General features: G+C 57.2%; 1 protein-coding gene across 2 annotated transcripts; it reads right to left on the reverse strand.

The window, feature by feature from the left end:
• Positions 1-1,274: 1,274 nt before the first annotated feature.
• Positions 1,275-17,011, reverse strand: TTF1 (transcription termination factor 1). 2 transcript variants are annotated; one of them, XM_056132848.1, is made up of 10 exons: positions 15,940-17,011; positions 14,926-15,158; positions 13,439-13,624; positions 12,013-12,091; positions 11,457-11,587; positions 8,583-8,817; positions 6,246-6,335; positions 5,739-5,804; positions 2,391-2,476; positions 1,275-2,022 (listed from the first exon to the last, which is right to left on the reverse strand). In XM_056132848.1, exons 1-10 carry the CDS (start codon positions 17,007-17,009, stop codon positions 1,826-1,828), a joined length of 2,373 nt encoding a protein of 790 aa, XP_055988823.1. In that variant the 5' UTR covers positions 17,010-17,011; the 3' UTR covers positions 1,275-1,825. The 2 variants fall into 2 exon arrangements, 1 of the variants encoding a protein (XP_055988823.1); XR_008795026.1 differs by lacking the exons at positions 1,275-2,022; positions 2,391-2,476 and having other exon boundaries at positions 5,733-5,804; positions 8,590-8,817.
• Positions 17,012-18,216: the final 1,205 nt, after the last annotated feature.

Raw genomic sequence — 18,216 nt, forward strand, 5'->3', positions numbered from 1 at the left:
TCGGCCACCCTGAGCGGGTGCCGCTGTGCCTGGCTCACCGCCCTGGCTGCTCTTCCGATTCTCCCTTCTCCCACTGGGAGTCTGTCCAGCTTTGTGACTGCATCAATCAATGTGACTCACGTTCCCACGGGGCGTGGGGGGAGCCCTGGGGGACACTGCACAGCCTCCTGCCACGGCGGGGCCCTCACCAGTGGGCGCTAAAGCTCACCTCCTCCTTCCATTGGCTGCGGGGCTGGTGAGAGGCTCTGTGTGTGTCGGGGGGTGGGGTGGGGGGGGACAACAACCCCTGGGTGTCCTAGGAGGCAGAGGCTGCTGTGTTCAAGGGGTCACACAGAGAAGGGCCAGGAGAGGTTTCTCCAGGCAAGCGGAAGGAGAGGACTGGAGCAGGGGACCCCGAGTGTGAGAGGGAGTAGGGAGTAGGGGTCCCAAGTGTGCGGGGGAACAGGGGACCCCGAGTGTGGGGAGGTAGTGGGGGCCCTGAGTCACCAGGGGTACAGCCACTGCCTCAGCCCCCATAGTGGACGACCACCAGGCCCCCCTAGCTTCACCCCTTTCGCCAGCCTGTCGTGTGACCTGTGGTCCAGGCAGAGGGGCCACACATTAAGATGTTCCCGGAAAGGGATGATGAGGGAAACTCAAACAGCAACAAGCACATGGACATGCGAGACAGACGCTCACAGAAAGTGCTTAGAACAGCGAGCATCGGGGCAGACAGACCACAGCCCTCGGTGCTGGGAGACTGGCACGGTGCATTCCCCACGACAGGACAGAACCCAGGGGACCCACCTGAATGACAAGGTCAGGGTCAAAGACGTCCATGCACCCGATGTTAACTGCAGTACCAACAGCAGAGATGGGGCCCCCCAAAGGTCCCTCTGGCTCAAGAACGCGGAAATGTCGCTGCTTACAACAAAATGGGAAGAAACATCGGGAGCAGGCAGGCAAGACCTTCAGACAGGGACAGGCAGACCATGGGCGGTTTCACTGACGTATATAAGGAAACCAGAGAGATAAACGAACAAGACAAAGGGAAAATAAACCAGACACAACCCAGCGAGGCCATCCGAGAGGAGCTACAAAATTTGTTTTTATTTTTATTATTTTGGGCCACACCTGGCGGTGCTCAGGGAACATTCCTGGCAGGCTCAGGGGACCCGACAGGACGCTGGGGATCAAACCCTGGACAGCCTGTGCAAGGCAAGTGCTCTCCCTGCTGTATTCTCCCTCCTATAAAATTTGGTTTCATCAAAAAATAAAATCTCTGAAGCTGCGGTATCAGCTGCTCCTGAGACCCCAGTGTCTCACGAGGATGAAAAAGGCCCGTTTTTCTACAGCAACGGATGAGCAGGCTGGCGTGGCTGTGGCTGCTTTGAGCCGACGCAGATCAGTTTGGCGGGTGCGATCGGGGGCCAGTGCGCAGATGAGTCTCTGGAGCCCAGACTCCACCAAGGGAGACGGTGGACACGGAGCAGGACGACAGGCCAAGAGCTCCACCCACACCTTCCCTGGCCCCAGGGCGCGCGCAGGACGGAGGACACAGAAGCATGACTCCTGTGTTCCCAGACTGTGCGCACTCGTGCCCCCTGAGGTCAGGCCCACAAGGCCGTGTGGAGAGCGGGTTCGGACCCTGGTTCTCTTCAGCACCATCAGCTGCAGCCATCTATCTGCCAGGGGAAAAAGCAACTGTGCTGCTTTCTTCCCATTCAGGTCAACCCGAGCATAGGTTTGTCCACGCAAGGCACGTGTGGCCCCTGAATGGGTTTCAGGAACCGTTGTGAGGGCAGCCATGAGGGCAGCTGTTGGCGCCCAGGGAGCCGGTCTGGCCTCAGTGGCCCTCGCTCTCCTCGCCACCCTCGCTGTCATCGTCGTCGTCGTCATCGTCGGCATAGAAAATGTCTCGGAACAGGAAGGCCGGCTTGGGCGCTGCGGGGGTCTGCATCTTGGTGCCCCTTTTCTCCACCAGCTTCTCCAGCTTGTCTTTCAGCAGAGGGAGGGTGACCTCGTAGAGGTAGTCTATGATCTCTGCCAGACAAACAGACCCGGCCTTTCAGAAGCGACGCGAGCAGCTCCACCGTCCCTAACCCACCAGGCACGCGAGGATGGGGCCAGGCTGAGCTCGGCAGCCAGGGGCAGAGTCCAGAGGCAGCCGGGACCCAGAGACGTTCCCCCCCCCCCCCCGGCCTGGGACTGCGGACAAGCCCCCCACCAAACTCTGCTGATCAGAGTTCAGAAGTGACACTGCGCCTGGGAATGGCCGTGCAGCACCGGGTCCCCAGGACACACGCATGACAGTACGGGCTGGCAGGAGGCGAGGATGCCCGTTCACGGGTGCAGGACACAGGCCCAGAAGCCCCCACATGGCACTTGCCACGCGCCCCGTGAACACTGACCTGGAAACGTTTTCTTCTGCCAGAAGGGAACACAGGTGGCTTTCAGTCTGTAGAACTTGGTTTGAACGTACGATGGAGGGACGTCACTTTAGGAAAGAAAAGCAGAGCCGGGTTGAAAAGGATCAGATACCTCCACAGAAGGTACCAAGGGGATTCGTGACGGTGGGTCTGCGACACAGGGATGCGAACGGACAAGCGTACCCAAAGCAAGGCACACTAGACGCTACCAATCTAGCAGACATATACACGTGTGTGCGCATGCCTGTACACACCTGCACATGCACCCAGAACCGGTCGGATATCCTGGAGCCACAAGGGGGGCTGCGGTTCTTCCCCTGGCTCTGGAGGCAGGGAAACTGAGGCACAAATCATTCAAGAGCTCACAGTGAAATCAGGGCGGGTCGGAGGCTGGGACTCCAAGAGTCAGTTTTGGTACTTCTAAATCCCATAGTTGGGGCTGCAGAGATAGTACCGAGGCGAAGGAGCTGGCCACGCAAGCAGGTCTGACCCCGCACCCCACATGGTTCCCTGAGAATAGCCGGAGTAACCCCCAAGTGTAAGATAACATTGGTTTGTCCTTTCTCCCTTGCCACAGGGAGCTTAGGTTTACTGGGTTATACCCATCACAGTGCTCTCGAGTCACCCCCATTCCTGTTGATCTGTAAACTCTTCTCTGCGCTCTCCTCCCCAGCCAGTTAATCACCTTTTCTCCCTAATCAGATTCTGTTAGCTTGTAAGATCAATCCTTCTGAGGACACTGAACTTGTATTGTAAGCAATGTCCTTTCTGTATGGACACAGGAAGACAGTTAATGTTATGCTTGGGAGTTGATTGACTCCGAATAATATTTACTCCTGGGCATCTGCTTTCTTGACTCAGTTGCCCTTGGTTCCTAGCACCCCAAAAGCAGGGTCCCAATGAGGGACTGAATAGACCCAGGACAAGCTGTGAGCTACGCTGGCATTGAAATGGGCCAGGCCAAAGTGCCACGATACTCAACTATCAGTTGAGGGCATGATCACGAACAAATGCTGTCATGATCCAAAAATAAGTAAAGACGAGACTAGGACCAGACCCTGCTGGGGCTGGCCTGAGGACTGCGGAATATATAGTGAGATGTCCTCAGGAAGAACCAAACTCTAAGTTTGTATCTCTTACTGTGCTCATACAAATGACATTGCTAGAAATATTGGAAGTAGATTTACTACAACTACTTAAGTAGATTACTAGCTGAGGAAAGAACACACCCTTGTTGGGATCCCACCCTTGAGCAGATCTCCTAGTAATCAGGAATAATCTCTTTAGATGAGGCTGAGGCTGAGGCTGAGGCTCAGGCAGGGGCACGGGCTTGGGATCGGGCTCCAGAGGGCAGAATCAGAAGGGAGAGGGGTTGGGGGGGGGGGGGAGAGCGAGCGGAAGGGGAGTGAAGATTGGAATCAACTACGATTGATATGGACCAGCCTGGCCCTTGTTCCTTCCTTCGCCTGCCCATCGCCATCGACCTCCCCGGGGTGGGGGAAGCAACGTGAGAAAGCCGAACGCGGGCGGCGCTAAGGATAGAGCGCCACTGGACTTTTGAAAACACATACCCAAGCAAGAATTTTTTTTTTTTTTTTTTTTTGCTTTTTGGGTCACACCTGGCGATGCTCAGGGGTTACTCCTGGCTCATGCACTCAGGAATTGCTCCTGGCGGTGCTCGGGGGACCATATGGGATGCTGGGAATTGAACCTGTGTTGGCCATGTTGGCTGTGTGCAAGGCAAACGCCCTACTCGCTGTGCTATCACTCTAGCCCCCCAAGCAAGAATTTTTAAGAATAATAAAATAAAGACCCATTTCCAGAACCACCACACGTAGGGCAAATGCACGCTTGTCACATGCCTCTGCAGAGGTGCTCCAGTGTTTGTCAAGTCATACTTACATTTTACACTATTTATTTATTCATGTTTTGGGGTCACACCCGGCGATGCACAGGGGTTACTCCTGGCTCTGCAGTCAGGAATTACTCCTGGTGGTGCTTGGGGGCCATATGAGAACTGAACCCAGGTCGATCGCGTGCAAAGCAAATGCCCCACTTGCCGTGCTATTGTTCCAGCTACCTTTTACATTTTCTAGTTTAGGGTTTTTTTTCTTTTTTTGCTTTTTGGGTCACACTCAGTGATGCACAGTGGTTACTTCTGGCTCTGCACTCAGGAATTACTACTGGCGGTACTCAGGGGATCATATGGGATGCTGGGAATCAAACCTGGGTCAGCCGCGTGCAAGGCAAACGCCCTACCCGCCGTGCTATTGCTCCGGCCCCATTTTACATTTTTTAAAGGGGACCTGTGGTGTCCAAGGGACCTTCTACCATGCCGGGACCAAACTGGGGTCATCACGTTCAAGGTGACATGTGCCTTAACACCTGTCCTAGCTCTCCCACCCTCTAGTAATTTTCCCAAAGTTCCTTTCCTAAGGCTGTTAATTCCTGGAGAAATTTCTTCACTCTGTAGCAGCGCTATCTTGGCTTTCTGGTAAAAATGATGAATTTTAACAAAACACCACCTAAACAAAAATTCACATGTAGCCTGGATTTCAGCCCTGCGATGTAAAGTCAAGGAAACAGTCTTTTATTAAAAATTTAGTGGGATGGGGCTGGAGAGATAGCACAGCGGGTAGGGTGTTTGCCTTGCACGCAGCCGACCAGGGTTCGATTCCCAGCATCCCATATGGTCCCCTGAGCACCGCCAGGAGTAATTCCTGAGTGCAGAGCCAGGTGTGACCCGAAAAGCAAAAAAAAAAAAAAAAAAAAAAAAAAATTTAGTGGGAGGCCGGAGAGATAGTACAATGGGTAGAATGCTTGCCCTGCATGCAGCCAACCAGAGTTCGATCTCCGGCATCCCATAGGGTCCCCCGAGCATGGCCAGGAGTGATTCCTGACTGCAGTGCCAGGAGGGACCCCTGGAGCATCTCTGGGTATGACCCAAAAAAAACAATAAAAAACAAACGAAAATTTGGTGGCCCGGAAAGATAATACAAAGGGTAGGGTGCTAGCCTTGCCCTTAGGCCAACCCAGACTTGATCCTGGGCACCACGTAGGGTTTCCCAAGCACCACTAGTAGTGACCCCTGAGCACAGAGCCAGGAGTCAGCCCCAAGCACTGTCCCCCAGCCCCCACCCCTGAAGAAAAGAGGCTGAGAGATAGTCAGCAGGTAAGGTGCTTGCCTTGCACATGGCCAACCCAGGACCATTCTCTGGCACCCTGAGTCCTTCCCGGAAAGATGTCAGGAGTCAGCCCTGAGCACCCCTGGGCTGCAACCTCCAAGAAAGGACTCTAACAGAATGATATCACTAGCAAACGAGGGCTCACCCGATGGCACCAGCAAGATCCTCCCAATCGATTTCATTGGCATCTTCCACGTTGATTTCATACAATCTAGAAGAAATTTAAAAAGTGTTGCAGGGGAAAGCCCCCCTCCACTAGGCAGTCCTGGAGGTTGGGGACCATGTGGTGGTGATGTGATATTGAGCGATGACCCGGCCCCCTAAGGAGCAGGCTCTAGAGTGTGTGTGTGTGTGTGTGTGTGTGTGTGTGTGTGTGTGTGTGTGTGTGAAACACCCAGAGAGGCTCACTCCTGGCTCTGTGCTTAGGAATCACTCCTGTGTGTGTGTGTGTGTGTGTGTGTGTGTGTGTGTGTGTGTGAGAGAGAGAGAGAGAGAGAGAGAGAGAGAGAGAGAGAAAGAGACCCAAAGGTGCTCACAGCTCACTCTTGGCTCTGTGCTCAGGGCTCAGTCCTGGAGGACCCCTCCCGCTCCGGTCTTTCTTTAATTTTTTTTTTAAATTCCCCCCCACCCCCCGCACCCCGGCCTTTCTTACCTTTCAATCAGGTTGACTTTGGCCTGCAGCGCATTGAGCCCGCGGTACACACGCCGCCCGTTAGTCATCCTCCTGGTGAGGATTTCCATCCTGTGTTAAAAGGGGAAACTTAGTTCAAGTTCCAGGATTTCCTGAAGAATTCCCTGGCTCATCTCACCTCGGTTTCCCTCAGAGCCACTTTCTGCCTTCTGCCGCTCACTGCCCTCCAAGAACAGATGCGAGCACCAACATAGTGGGAAGGATGAAACGACACCAGGGGCTGGAGAGACGGGACAGTGGGGAGGTTGCTGGTCTGGCACACACCTGGCCGGCTGCCATCCCCGGTGTCCCACAGGGTCGCCCAAGCTCTGCCAGGACCAATTCCTGAGGGCAGAGCCAGGAGTCAGCTCTGAGCACTGCCAGGTGTGGCCCCCAAACCAAAATAAAATAAAACACAGATAAAAGTACTGGTTGGCTGGGTAGGACAGCAGAGTTGGCGAGGCCCTGCCGAGCACACGGCTGGCCCGGGTTCAGCTCCCATGTGGGTCCCGGGGCCCTGAGCACCGTTTCATGTTGCCCCCTAAAGTGAGTTAATACTCTGCAACAGGAGCATCAAGGACGGGCACGAGATGCGCAGGTGGGTCCCAGGCCTGACACACTGTCCGGGCTGCCACAGGGCGAGCAAGTGCCGCCTCCAGTATTGCCCCCAGGAAGGCCACCGGGGGCTCAGTCCCTGTGGTCACCGTCTTCCGGGACAGCTGGGACAGGTTTAAGGTCTGAGGGGGATATTTTGGGATTCCTTTCTTTTTCCTTTTGTTTCCCTCAGTTATTCGGCCATACCCAGCGGTGCTCAGGGCTTTCTGCTGGCTCTGCACTCAGGGGTCACCCCTGCTGGGATTCAGGGGACCAGACAGGATGGTGTGGACCCAAGTGGGGCTGGCTGGCAAGCACCATACCTGCTGTGTTAGCACTCTGGCATGAAAAAAAATTTTTTTTTCTTTTTGGGTCACACCTGGCGATGCTCAGGGGTTACTCCTGGAGGTGCTCAGGGGACCATATGGGATGCTGGCAATCGACCCGGGGTCAGTCACGTGCAAGGCAAACGCCCTATCCTCTGTGCTATTGCTCCAGCCCCTATGGCATGAATCTTTATCTTCTAATTCTGTTTTGTTGAGGGGTCACACCCAGCGGTACTCTGGGGTTTCTCGTGGCTCTACACTCAGGAAGTACTCCTGGCAGTGCTTGGGGGGCTGTATGGGATTCCAGGGATGGACCCCAGAGTGGCTGCATGCAAGGCAAGAGCCTTCCCGCTGTGCTATCGCTCTGGCCTCAGGAGGGAGCTTATCTTTAAAATACCTTAGGGGGGTCCCGGATATGGGAATGTGGCAGAGCACAGGGTCCCTCCGTTCTGCCTCCAACCCCGCCCCCAATAACAAATACTTCCGTGAATAAAGATCTGTGTCCCCAAACACCGCAACTGTATCACTGTAATCTGTTGATTTACTCAGCGGGCACCAGTAATGTCTTTATTTGTCCCAGCCCTGAGATTTTAGCAGCCTCTCCTTACTTGTCTTTCCCAACAACTGGAGGCTCTTTCAGGGTCAGGGGAATAACACCTGTTATAGTTACCAATTTTGGCATATTGAATACGCCATGGGGAGCTTGCCAGGCTCTGCCTGTGTGGGTGGGATACTCTCGGAAGCTTGCCGGGCAGTCTGAGGGGGCGGGGGAATAGAACCGGGGTCGGCCTGGGCTGGCTGCGTGCAAGGCAAGCACCCTATCTGCTGTGCTGGGGCGCCCCGAGTGAGAACACTGAAACACAACAGCAAAATAGCCTGACTGATGGCTCGGGGGTTAAGGCGCTTGCCTTGGATTCAGCTGAGCCTCATTTGATCCCAGCACCTCATGTGGTCCCTGGTCACTGCCAGGTATGGTCCCAGTATCCGGACACTCACCACATCACCATCAAAAAGAAAAGAGAGGGGCTGGAGAGAGAGCACAGCGGGTAGGGCGTTTGCCTTGCATGAGGCCGACCCGGGTTTGATTCCCAGAATCCCATAGGGTCCCCTGAGCACCGCGAGGAGTAACTCCTGAGTGCAGAGCCAGGAGTAACCCCTGTGCATTGCCAGGTGTGACCCAAAAAGCAAAAAAAAAAAAAAAAAAAAAAAAGGAAAAGAAACGAGGTCCCCGCTACTTATGAGCAACGGTCCACGGAATCGGGGGTCGGAGTAAGTTAAGTCGGAAGCAATCTCTGTTGGAAGGGCACGGGCACAGGACACCCTCGACAGGCCTCCTGGGAGCCCCCATCCTCGAGACCCCCCCTGCCCCCCCGCCCCTCCCAGGAGACTGAAAACTTACCACTTACTTTTGCACTGCATCCAATTCCTGGTCTCCACACGCGCCTCCACCTCCACCCAGGAAATGCCCTTGTAGAGTCGCTCCCGCACGATGGACAGGCGGTGCTCGGGGCGCGCCTGCAGCTTCGCGTCCACCTCACTCAGCTCCTGGGGAGTCAGTTTCTTCAGGATCACTTCCTCCACAGCCTTGGTCAGCTTCTGCGTCTCCTCTTTACTCCAGGCTCCACGATTTCTCTCTAGAGACACAGGAAGCTGTTGAGCGTCGCCTCTCCGCCCTCACTCGAGCCTTTAAACCAAAGCGTTGCAGGGCTGGAGCAATAGCACAGCGGGGAGGGCGTTTGCCTGGCACGCGGCCAACCTGGGTTCAATCCCCGGCATCCCATAGGATCCACCAAGCCGCACCAGGAGTGATTCCTGAGTGCAGAGCCAGGAGGAAGCCCTGAGTGTCGCTGGGTGTGACCCAAAAAGGAAAAAAAAACCAAAACAAATAACACAAAACTCATGAGACACCTACAGTCATTCATTATCACAGGATCACCATGCATACGTATGCATACGTGTCATTGGACGCATGTCACACCTCGAGTGCACATGAGCCGAGACAGGACTTGGCAGCAGAGCGGCTGCCCGCATGTATGAGGCCTGGCCTCGGAGTCCCAGGACCACCCAAAGCCAACAGTGACCCTGAAGTAAATCACAGGCTCTGAGGGTGCAGGGAGGGGTGGGTGTGGGGTGGGGGTGCAGGGTCTCAGCCACACGGGAGAGGCTCAATGGGAAATCTGTCACATGCCTTTCTATTTTTTTCCCTTCCCAGTTATTTCTTTAAAAAAAAATTTTATAAAGTTGTTCATAATCGGGGCTGGAGCGATAGCACAGCGGGTAGGGTGTTTGCCTTGCTCATAGCCAACATGGCCGACCCAGGTTCGATTCCCAGCATCCCATATGGTCCCCCGAGCACTGCCAGGAGCAATTCCTGAGTGCATGAGCCAGGAGTAACCCCTGAGCATCGCCGGGTGTGACCCAAAAAAAAGTTGTTCATAATAATGGATTACATTCAATATTTGAATACCAACTCCACCACCATTGTTTTGAATTTTCCCACCACCACTCAGGCCTGCCCGAGAGGCAGACACTAGGTCATTTATTCCGTATCGCTTGTTATGAACAGCAGTGACTGCCCGCTCCTGGAATTCTAAAATTTTAGATAACTGGGGTCCGGAGGCATCTCTGCAGTGAGCTGCTGGTTCTGAGATTCGTTTGTGGGTCTCTGGATCAAGGCCGTTAACGCGCTTAAATGGCACCCGGAGGCCATTCCTGGACGTGACAGCCAGGACCCAGGGGGCGGGGAGACGGGAAGGGGTGACCCGTCCCCGAGCCCGTGAGGCCTGGAGTTTGAATCTCAAAGTCGCAGCGAAGGGAGAGTCTCGGGCCAGCGAGCACAGGAGGCAAGGGCCTCGCCTCGCACACAGCTGTGCCACGGAGCCCAAACCAGAGAGTGAAACAATCCTGCAGCAAACAAACGGGGCCAGCGAGATGGCCTGGATGGCTGGAGTGGGTTTGCGCCCGTGACCACAAAATAATAAAAAGATAAAAATGGGAAAGCCTGGGCCGGAGCGATAGTACAGCGGGGAGGGTGTTTGCCCTGCACGCTGCCGACCTGGGTTTGATCCCCGGCATCCCATATGATCCCTGAGCACTGCCAGGAGTGATTCCTGAGAGCATCACCAGGTGTGACTCAAAAAGGAAAAGCAAACAAACAAACAAAAAACCCCAAGAAACCTATGCCCCAGGCCTGACCTGGCACCACTGTGCCCCCAGCACCCACAAGAGGACAGAGGAACCCTGAGGGTCGCAGGGCCTGCATGACGCCCCCCAGCACCAGCAGGAGTGATACCCCTCCGGCCCCTACAAAGAGGTGCAATCCTGGCAAGCCCCACAGGTGGCCACAGCCCAGCTCGGCACGCCAGGGCACAGGGACTCCCGGCTGACATGACAAAGCTAAGACCTGTTCTGAAAGTGGCCACACGTTTGACTGGTTAGAGTATGAGCCAGAGCACCACTGGGTGCGGCCTAATATCTCAACCCCGCGACCCTCACCCCCGTGAAGTATGGAACCAGAAAACTGCATGAGCGAAGAACAGAAACAGCCGACACGTGTAATTCTGGACTCACTCTGGTCAGTCACCCCCGCAGTGCTGGGGCCATTTCTAAGGTGCTCAGGGGACCGAGGGGTTAGGCCCAGTCCTTGGAGCTAGGTCCCAGACAGCAGTGCTGGTTTGGAGAAAAACCTCTGCTGAACAGGCCTGTCAAACCGCCTCCCTCCCACCCAGGGGCTTGGGGGACCCTTCACCCAGTCTTCCTCCCAGGGGCGCTGACAGCTGGGCAGTGTGAGGGCTGTGGAAAGCCACTGAATGGGATGGACACGATCGGGCTTATTTGGTTTGTCTGGGACTTGGGGTCACACCCACGATGCTGAGGGCTGACTCCTGGCTCTGTGCTTCGAGGTCACACCTGGTGGTGCTCGGGGACCACATGGGGTGTACAGGGATCAAACCCAGGTCAGCCGCGTGCAGGGCAAGCACCCTCCCCGCGGGGCCATCACTTAGGCCTGTGGCCCCGCCTTGTGAAGAAAGGCTGGCGGCTTCCTCAGACATAGACGAGGAAAGGAAGGAGACAAGCACATCCCCTGGGCTCTGCGTCTGGGCTGCACCCGGCGACGCTCGGGGCTGGCGCCTGGCTCTCCTGGCGGGGCTCAGGGCACCCTGAGGGATGCCGGGGATCGACCCCGGGCCCCCGCAGGCCGCTGAGCTGTGTCAGGCCCCCGACGAGGGAAGCAGGCCAGCTGAGGCCACCGCGCGCTCGGGGCCCCACTCACTGGAGCTGATCTGCGAGTACTTGAGGGCCACGGAGAGGCTGCTGCGTTCCACCATCTCGCCGATCTTCTTCCAGTCGTTCCCGTGCAGGGAGTGGTAGGCCTTCAGCTTCTCCTCCTCTCCTGGGCTGTATCTGCGGGGCAGGCGGGGAGGGGTCCGAAGAGCGCCAGGACAGTGGTCTGGGGCCAGCCATGCCAATGACAGGCTCCTCACCCAGTGCTCAGTCACCGGCCGTGCTCACCCCATGCCACTCCCCCGACAGTGCTCACTGCCCCCTCCACCGGTATGGAAAACCCAAAGCTCTGGGCACAGCGGGAACCGGCACGGAGAAGGCAGACTGAGGCTCACAGGAGCTCAGTGCTGGGCGGAGCAGGGTCCAGCATGGGCGTGGGCTGAGTGAGGAGGGTTGAGCAGACGGACAGGCCCGGGGCCAGCCCTGAAGCCACCCGAGCTCTCGCTCTCTCCCCCACCTTTACACCCGTCGGATCTAACTGGTCCCAGCGGGTGTGTGGCCCCCAGCGCTGCAGCGCCCCAGGGGGACGGTCTCACGCCGCTTACCTGCCTTTGTAATTATTGACATCAAACATCTTCTTCGCCCGATAGTACACGAGTTTCCAGGGCCGGGCAATGCCTTTCCCTGGAGTCGGGAGGAAAGACGGTGAGAGCAACACTGAGCAGGGGAAGAGGTGCGGACCCACCAGCACGGAGGGCCCGGGCAAGGGTCCTGCAGCCTCTGCGCCACAGCGGGCTCGGGAGATGCCCCAGGGCCCACCCCTCAGGCAGACACAGTCGCATTTGCTCTACAGCGTTTGAGGCAAGGTCCCCCGGGGCTTTTGAGTGATTTCGCCGTGATGTGAGACAGGACAAGAGGGTGCCGGGCTGGAGAGACAGAGCAGTAGCCAGGGCACCTGCCTGGCACACAGCCAGCCCAGGTCCAATCCCGGGCACCCAGATGGCTCCGCGAGCCTGCCAGGAGTCAGCCCTGGGCACCACGGGGTGTGGCCCCCAAAATACCCAAAAGAAGAGAAAGGGGCCAACATGAGGCCTGAGGACTCCCCGAGACGGAGATGTCCAAACGCAGACGGCTCACTTCCCCACCCTGACCACCAGCCCTCCCTCGAAGGGTCTCCCTCTTGTCCTTGGTGCTCTCCAGAGCCCCTAGAAAATCATTGTCTTCAAAGAGGCAGTTCAGATCAAGTGCCTAACCTCTGAGGGTTCCGGCACTAAGCACCTTCCTGGCTGCAGAGGACAGCGTGGGAGCCGGATGCACAGAGAGTGTGTGCCGGGCGTGGGTGAACTGTGATGATGGGCTGGTCTTGCCTGCAGCAGACCCAGCTGGATCCCCGGCACCACATAAGGTCCCTTGAGAACGCCCAGAGTTCACCTCTGAGCACAGAGCCAGGCACAGCCCCTGAGCACTGCTGGATATAGCCCATCCCTGCCCTGCACAAAAAAGATTGGGTGTGCAGTGCCCACAGGAGTACAGCTTACTAGGAGCAAAGACAGGCTCAACTGGCCATAAAAACTGGAGACGGGGACACAATCCAAATCCCCCAAGTGCAGGTGGGCACAGCAGCAGTGTACACGGCTGTCTACTCAGACGCGTGTCCCAGCTCGGGGTTCTCACTCCAGTTCATCTAAGGACGTGGGGGGCTGAGCGTGGCTGGGGCCCAGCCGTACACACCAACGCACACCCAGAGGGGCAGGGCGTGGTCAGGGCCGGTAGGGGACGTGCACCCAGAAGGGGTGGGGCGTGGCCAGGGCTGGGCTGACCGCACCAACGTGCACCCAGAAGGGGCAGAGCGTGATTGGGATGGGGGTGAACGCACCAGTGAGCGTCTAGAAGTCAGGTGGCGTGGCCAGGGCCAGGTCGAACGCACCAATAAGCACCCAGAAGAGGCAGAGCTTGGCTGGGATGGGGCTGAGCGCACCTATGTGCACAGAGGGGCGGGGTGCAGCCAGAGCAGGGTGGAGGGGAACTCACCTATGTGCACGCGGAAGGAGTATTTCCTTTTCAGGTCGGTAATCGCGGACTTTTCCTCTGGGTACCTGTCCGTGTACAGCAGCTTGTCTGCGCTCTCAATGCCCGTCAGCGCCAGGAAATCGTGCACATTTTGTTCCAGCTGCTTATTTTCTTTGACAGAGAACTTGCCAAATTTGATAGTGACACCTGGGAGGGCCGGGGTGGGGGACCGAGGGGAGAAGCAAGTGTCTGGTCAACACGCAACCAGGCCCGCTCTGCACGTGGCCCCGTGGGGCAGCCCGGAGCCACTGGACACTCCTTTCAGCGTGGCTCCAAGGCACCCCTCTTCCCACGAAGCCGCCCATCACCCCAGTTCCAGGGCCTTGTATGGCACAGCCTTCTCCTGAGGGTGGCAGTTTTCCACATTCAGAGTCGCCTGCCCCTCATGACTGAATGGCCAGGTGCACCGAGCTGGCATGAGCAGAAACACCCCAGGCCCCCCGGGTCCCTGCCTTGTTCACTCTTTGCTCTCAAAGCACTGCACCATGGGCTGATGCACTGGGCACTTCATTTTCCTCTATCAATTCTTTTCTTGTTTGTGGGAATGCCGGGGACCAACCCAGGTCCCATGCATCCAAGGGCTTTGCCACTGAGCCACACCTCTGGCACTTACCTCCATTTTTGGTAAAAATTTCAACTTAAGACTGTAACAGGGAGGGGCTGGAGCAATAGCACAGTGGGTAGGGCGTTTGTCTTGCAAGCGGCCAACCCGGGTTCAATTCCTAGCATCCCATATGGTCCCCCGAGCACCGCCAGGAGTAAATCCTGAGTGCAGAGCCAGGAGGAACCCCTGTGCATTGTTGGGTGTGACCCAAAAAGCAAAATAAATAAAAAACTTTTAAAAAGACTGTAACAGGAAAAACAGGCTCGCTCTACAGATCCTGCACTAGCAACTGCGGAGTGGGGGGAGGTTGTTTTGGGCGACACTTGACAGTGTTCAGGGTTTACTCCTGATGGGCTGAGGGGACAGAAATGGGGCCAGGACAGCCAGGACCAGCCACAGGCAAGCCAAGTGCTCCCCCGCTGGCCTGCTCTCCTCCCACCCCAGGGTGTTTCACTGGCGGGGGGAGGGATCAGACCACACACCAGGACACATTCTAACACAGCCACAGCTCAGGGTCTTAAACCTCTCTACCAGACGAATCTCATCAGGCTTTGAATTCTTCCCCATGACCAGTGGTGCAGACCCATGCAGGAGCAGCAGAAAAGTGCTCCTTCACTCCTAACCCGACCAGCTTGCTGGGAGGTTCGTGTGGCAGTGACAGCCGGGAGGCTGCCAGGCTGCCGCCGGGCTGTCTTGCCTGCGTTCCCCAGAGCTGCTGCCACCCTCCCGGGTTCCCTCTTATCCCCTGCCCCGCGCCTTCCACAGCCCCACGCGACCATTCCCCTGGGCCTCCGGTCTGTGGCTGCATGGCCAGCCGAGAGCTGCTCCTGCCAGGTGACCTCACCCTGAGCCTTGAACTCCTTGAAGCGCCCCAGGTCGTCCCGGTACATGCGCTTGATGGTGGTGGCGGCGCGGGCGCTGATGTTGGGGATGAACTCTTGCAGCTGCCTCACGGCTGAGCCCAGGTCCACGTCTGAGTCACCCGAGTCCTCGCCTGAGTCCTGGGGACCTTCCGACGGGCGTGTGCTCTCGGCATCTTGGGCCTGGTCCTTGGTGCTCTTGTCTGGGAGCTGAGACCTGTGGGTGCGAAGGGCGGCAGGGATGGTCCCCATGAGCATCTGAGGCTTGAGGAGCTCTGAGTCTCTTCACGTGAATCCCACTCAGACTGACGAATGCTCGAGGCGAAAGGGATCTCCAAGATCAGGAAGTCCATTCTATCTGGACTCTTATATTACTTGTTTTCAGTTTTCGTTCCTGGTTACATCTTAAGGTGCTCAGGGCTTACTCCTGACTATGCTCAGGAAACCATCTGGGGTGCTGGGGATCAAACATGGGTCAGCTGGGTGCAAGGCAAAGGCCCCACCCGCTTTTTATCACTCTAGTCCCCCCAAATGAACTTGACCAACTCAAATATACTCCCGAGGCTGCAAAGGAAGTAAATGACTCCTGAGCCCTGATATTCACCAGGCTTTTTTTTTTTCTTTTCCCATTTTAGATTTTAACTACTATTTTGGTGGGTGGGGCCACAGCTCGTGGCGCTCAGGGGTCTGGCCAGGCAGCACCAGGGACCAAACCGAGGGCTTCAGAATGCAAGGCATGTTCACCAGTCCTGGGACTGTCTGGCCTGGATCTTGTCTTCTTCCATCCAAGAACCAGGCCAAACCCTGCTTAGCTTCTGAGATAGACCAGATCGGGTAAGGGAGGAGGAAAGGAAGGAGGGAGGGAAGGAGGGGAAGGAGGGATGAAGGGAGGGAGGGCACGGAGAGGGAAGAGGGAAGACCCTGCTTGACAGGCCCTGCCCGACTGGGGCCCGTCACTGCATCCTGCATGGGGACCAGGAGGTGAGCAGAGCACTCACCCCGTGCGTTCCCTGGGCCGCTCCTCCGTCTCTGGGGTCTCTGGGATCTCCTCTCGGGGCCCGGGCCTAGCACTCTCTGCCACCCCCGCGGTCCTGAGGCCTTCCTCAGGCTCTGCAAGTGGGTGCCCGGGGCTCCCCTGGGGTGCAGACCCTGCCACCCCGCTTCCAGGAGCTCTCAGCTGCCTTTTCTTGGTCTTCTTCCTGCTGCCTTTCTCAGCACCGGGTCCCGCGGTGGCCTCCGTGCTATCCACCGGCTGGTCCTCTGGGGGCCCGCTCCCTGTGGGCTCGGGGGGCGCGGCGGCTGGGGCCTCGGGGTCCCAGCTCCCCGAAAGCACCCTCCTCTTCTTTTTCTTGGCTTTTTTACTGTGCCCCTGTCCTGGCGGGGGAGCAGGAGAAGTTTCGGGCACGGGGAAGGCCCTCAGCTGCGAGGGGCTGGGTGTGCGCGGGCTCTCCCACTCATCCCCCCAAGGCCCGTGGCAGGGTGTCCCCTGCGGGTTGAGCTGCTCCCCATCATTGCCTCGGGGTGTGCTGGGCTCTGTGTCACGAGGCTGTTTCTTCTTCTTCTTCTTGGCCTGAGAATGCTGTTCCTCAGGCTCCTTCTGAGGGGAACTCTCAGCTGCGGAGGAGTCAGGGGCCCCGGGCTCGGGGGTGGCCCCTTGGACCTTGCTCATGTCCACGTACACGACATCGACGTCCCTCCGTAAGTTCTCGGGCTCATTCTCACTGTCTTCTCTGTCCACCAGGACATATGCGACCCCCGTTTCCTCATCCACTCCCAAGGCACTTCTTTTCCGCTTCTTCCTGTGGGGGGCCACAGAAGCTAGCCCCGCAGCCTCGGGGCTGTGCTGGGCTTCTGGGAGTGGGTGCGAGGGTGGCAGGGCCTCCCTGCTCCCCTTCTTCCTCTCAGCGCCCCCGGGCTGTTCCTCGGTCAGCGTGGAGTCCCCAAGGCCCGTGGGCGCCAGTGGCTCTGGGCTCTCCCTCCCTGGGGAGTCGAACTGCCTCTTCTTCTTCTTCTTCTTCTTGTCAAGCACGGGACTGAGCCCTTCCAGGCTGCCCGGTTCACCTTCCATTCTGTTCCTGGAGGGACAGGAGAACAATGGCTTACTCATCCCCATCCTTGTTACTTGGTGCCTGGGCACATCGAACCCAGGTCTCACACCTGCCCGGCCACATCCCCATCCCTTGCATTTTCAACATCCACCTCAGGAAAAAGAAAAAGAAACTGCGAAGGAAACTGAAAGTGTCAGACAGATGAGCCAGCCCCACCCCAACCCAAATGCCCGGATGTGCCACCCTGCAGTCTGGCTCAGTGCCTCTGCCAGGAAGGCCTGGGCCCACCTGGCCTCACTCTCCATCCCCCGGCCACAAGGGCCTTTCCACATCTCTCCTGATTAGGGACATGGAGACTAGGATTTTCTTGGCTTCCTCCTCACAACTTTCAGTCCTCAGCTTGGATAGTAAGTTTTTGGTTTTGGGGCCACACCTGGCAGTGCTCAGAACTTACTCCTGGCTCTGGGATCACTTCTTAGGGGGCTTGGTGGACGCCCCCCATAGGACCCAGAATTGGACCCCGGTTGGCCGTGTGCAAAGCAAGCGTCTTAACCCCTATGCTCCCTCTCTGGCCCCCAGATGTCATTTCTTCAAGGCAGATTTCCTGACCGCTTTGCCTGGGCCTGTTCCCCAAATAAGTTATGAGGGATGCAGAGGTCATCCCAGCAGTGCTTGGGGACCACCAAGCAAGACTGCAACTGAGTAGCACTGACCCCCCAAGCCCCACTTGCAACTGAAGAGTGAGTCCTAGGAAGGCCCACAGCCGAGATGCGGCCACCCACAGGCAGTGACCCAGACATGCCACAACCACACTGAATGTGGCCCCCCCTTACTGCAATAACGGTTGGGGGAGGGGGATGTGGGCGGAATCGGGGGACTCAGGCTGGTCCTCTAAGGTGCAGACAGCACAAGGGGCACAAGAACTGCCCAAGGGCTTATGCTCACAAGGCACAGAGCACGACATTCCTAACTGACGCCCATCCCGAATGGTCAAAGAGCATGTGTGTCTGCGTGTGCGTGTGGGTCTGTTAACTGCAACCCTCCACCTTAGAGCAATGCAGTGGCTCGTACCTCTACCTTCCGGGCTGCCCCAGGCCTGATCCCCAGCCTACCAGGTGTGACCCTTAGTTCAGAGCCAGGAGTCAGTCTGGGTATGGCCCCAAAGCCAAAACGAACTCAAATATCATACAGTGATCTCTTGCAAAAACCCGAGGGTTCCCATACTCA

This window comes from Sorex fumeus, unplaced genomic scaffold, assembly GCF_029834395.1.
Source record: "Sorex fumeus unplaced genomic scaffold, SorFum_2.1 ptg000095l, whole genome shotgun sequence".
NCBI classification, from domain to species: Eukaryota; Metazoa; Chordata; class Mammalia; order Eulipotyphla; family Soricidae; genus Sorex; species Sorex fumeus.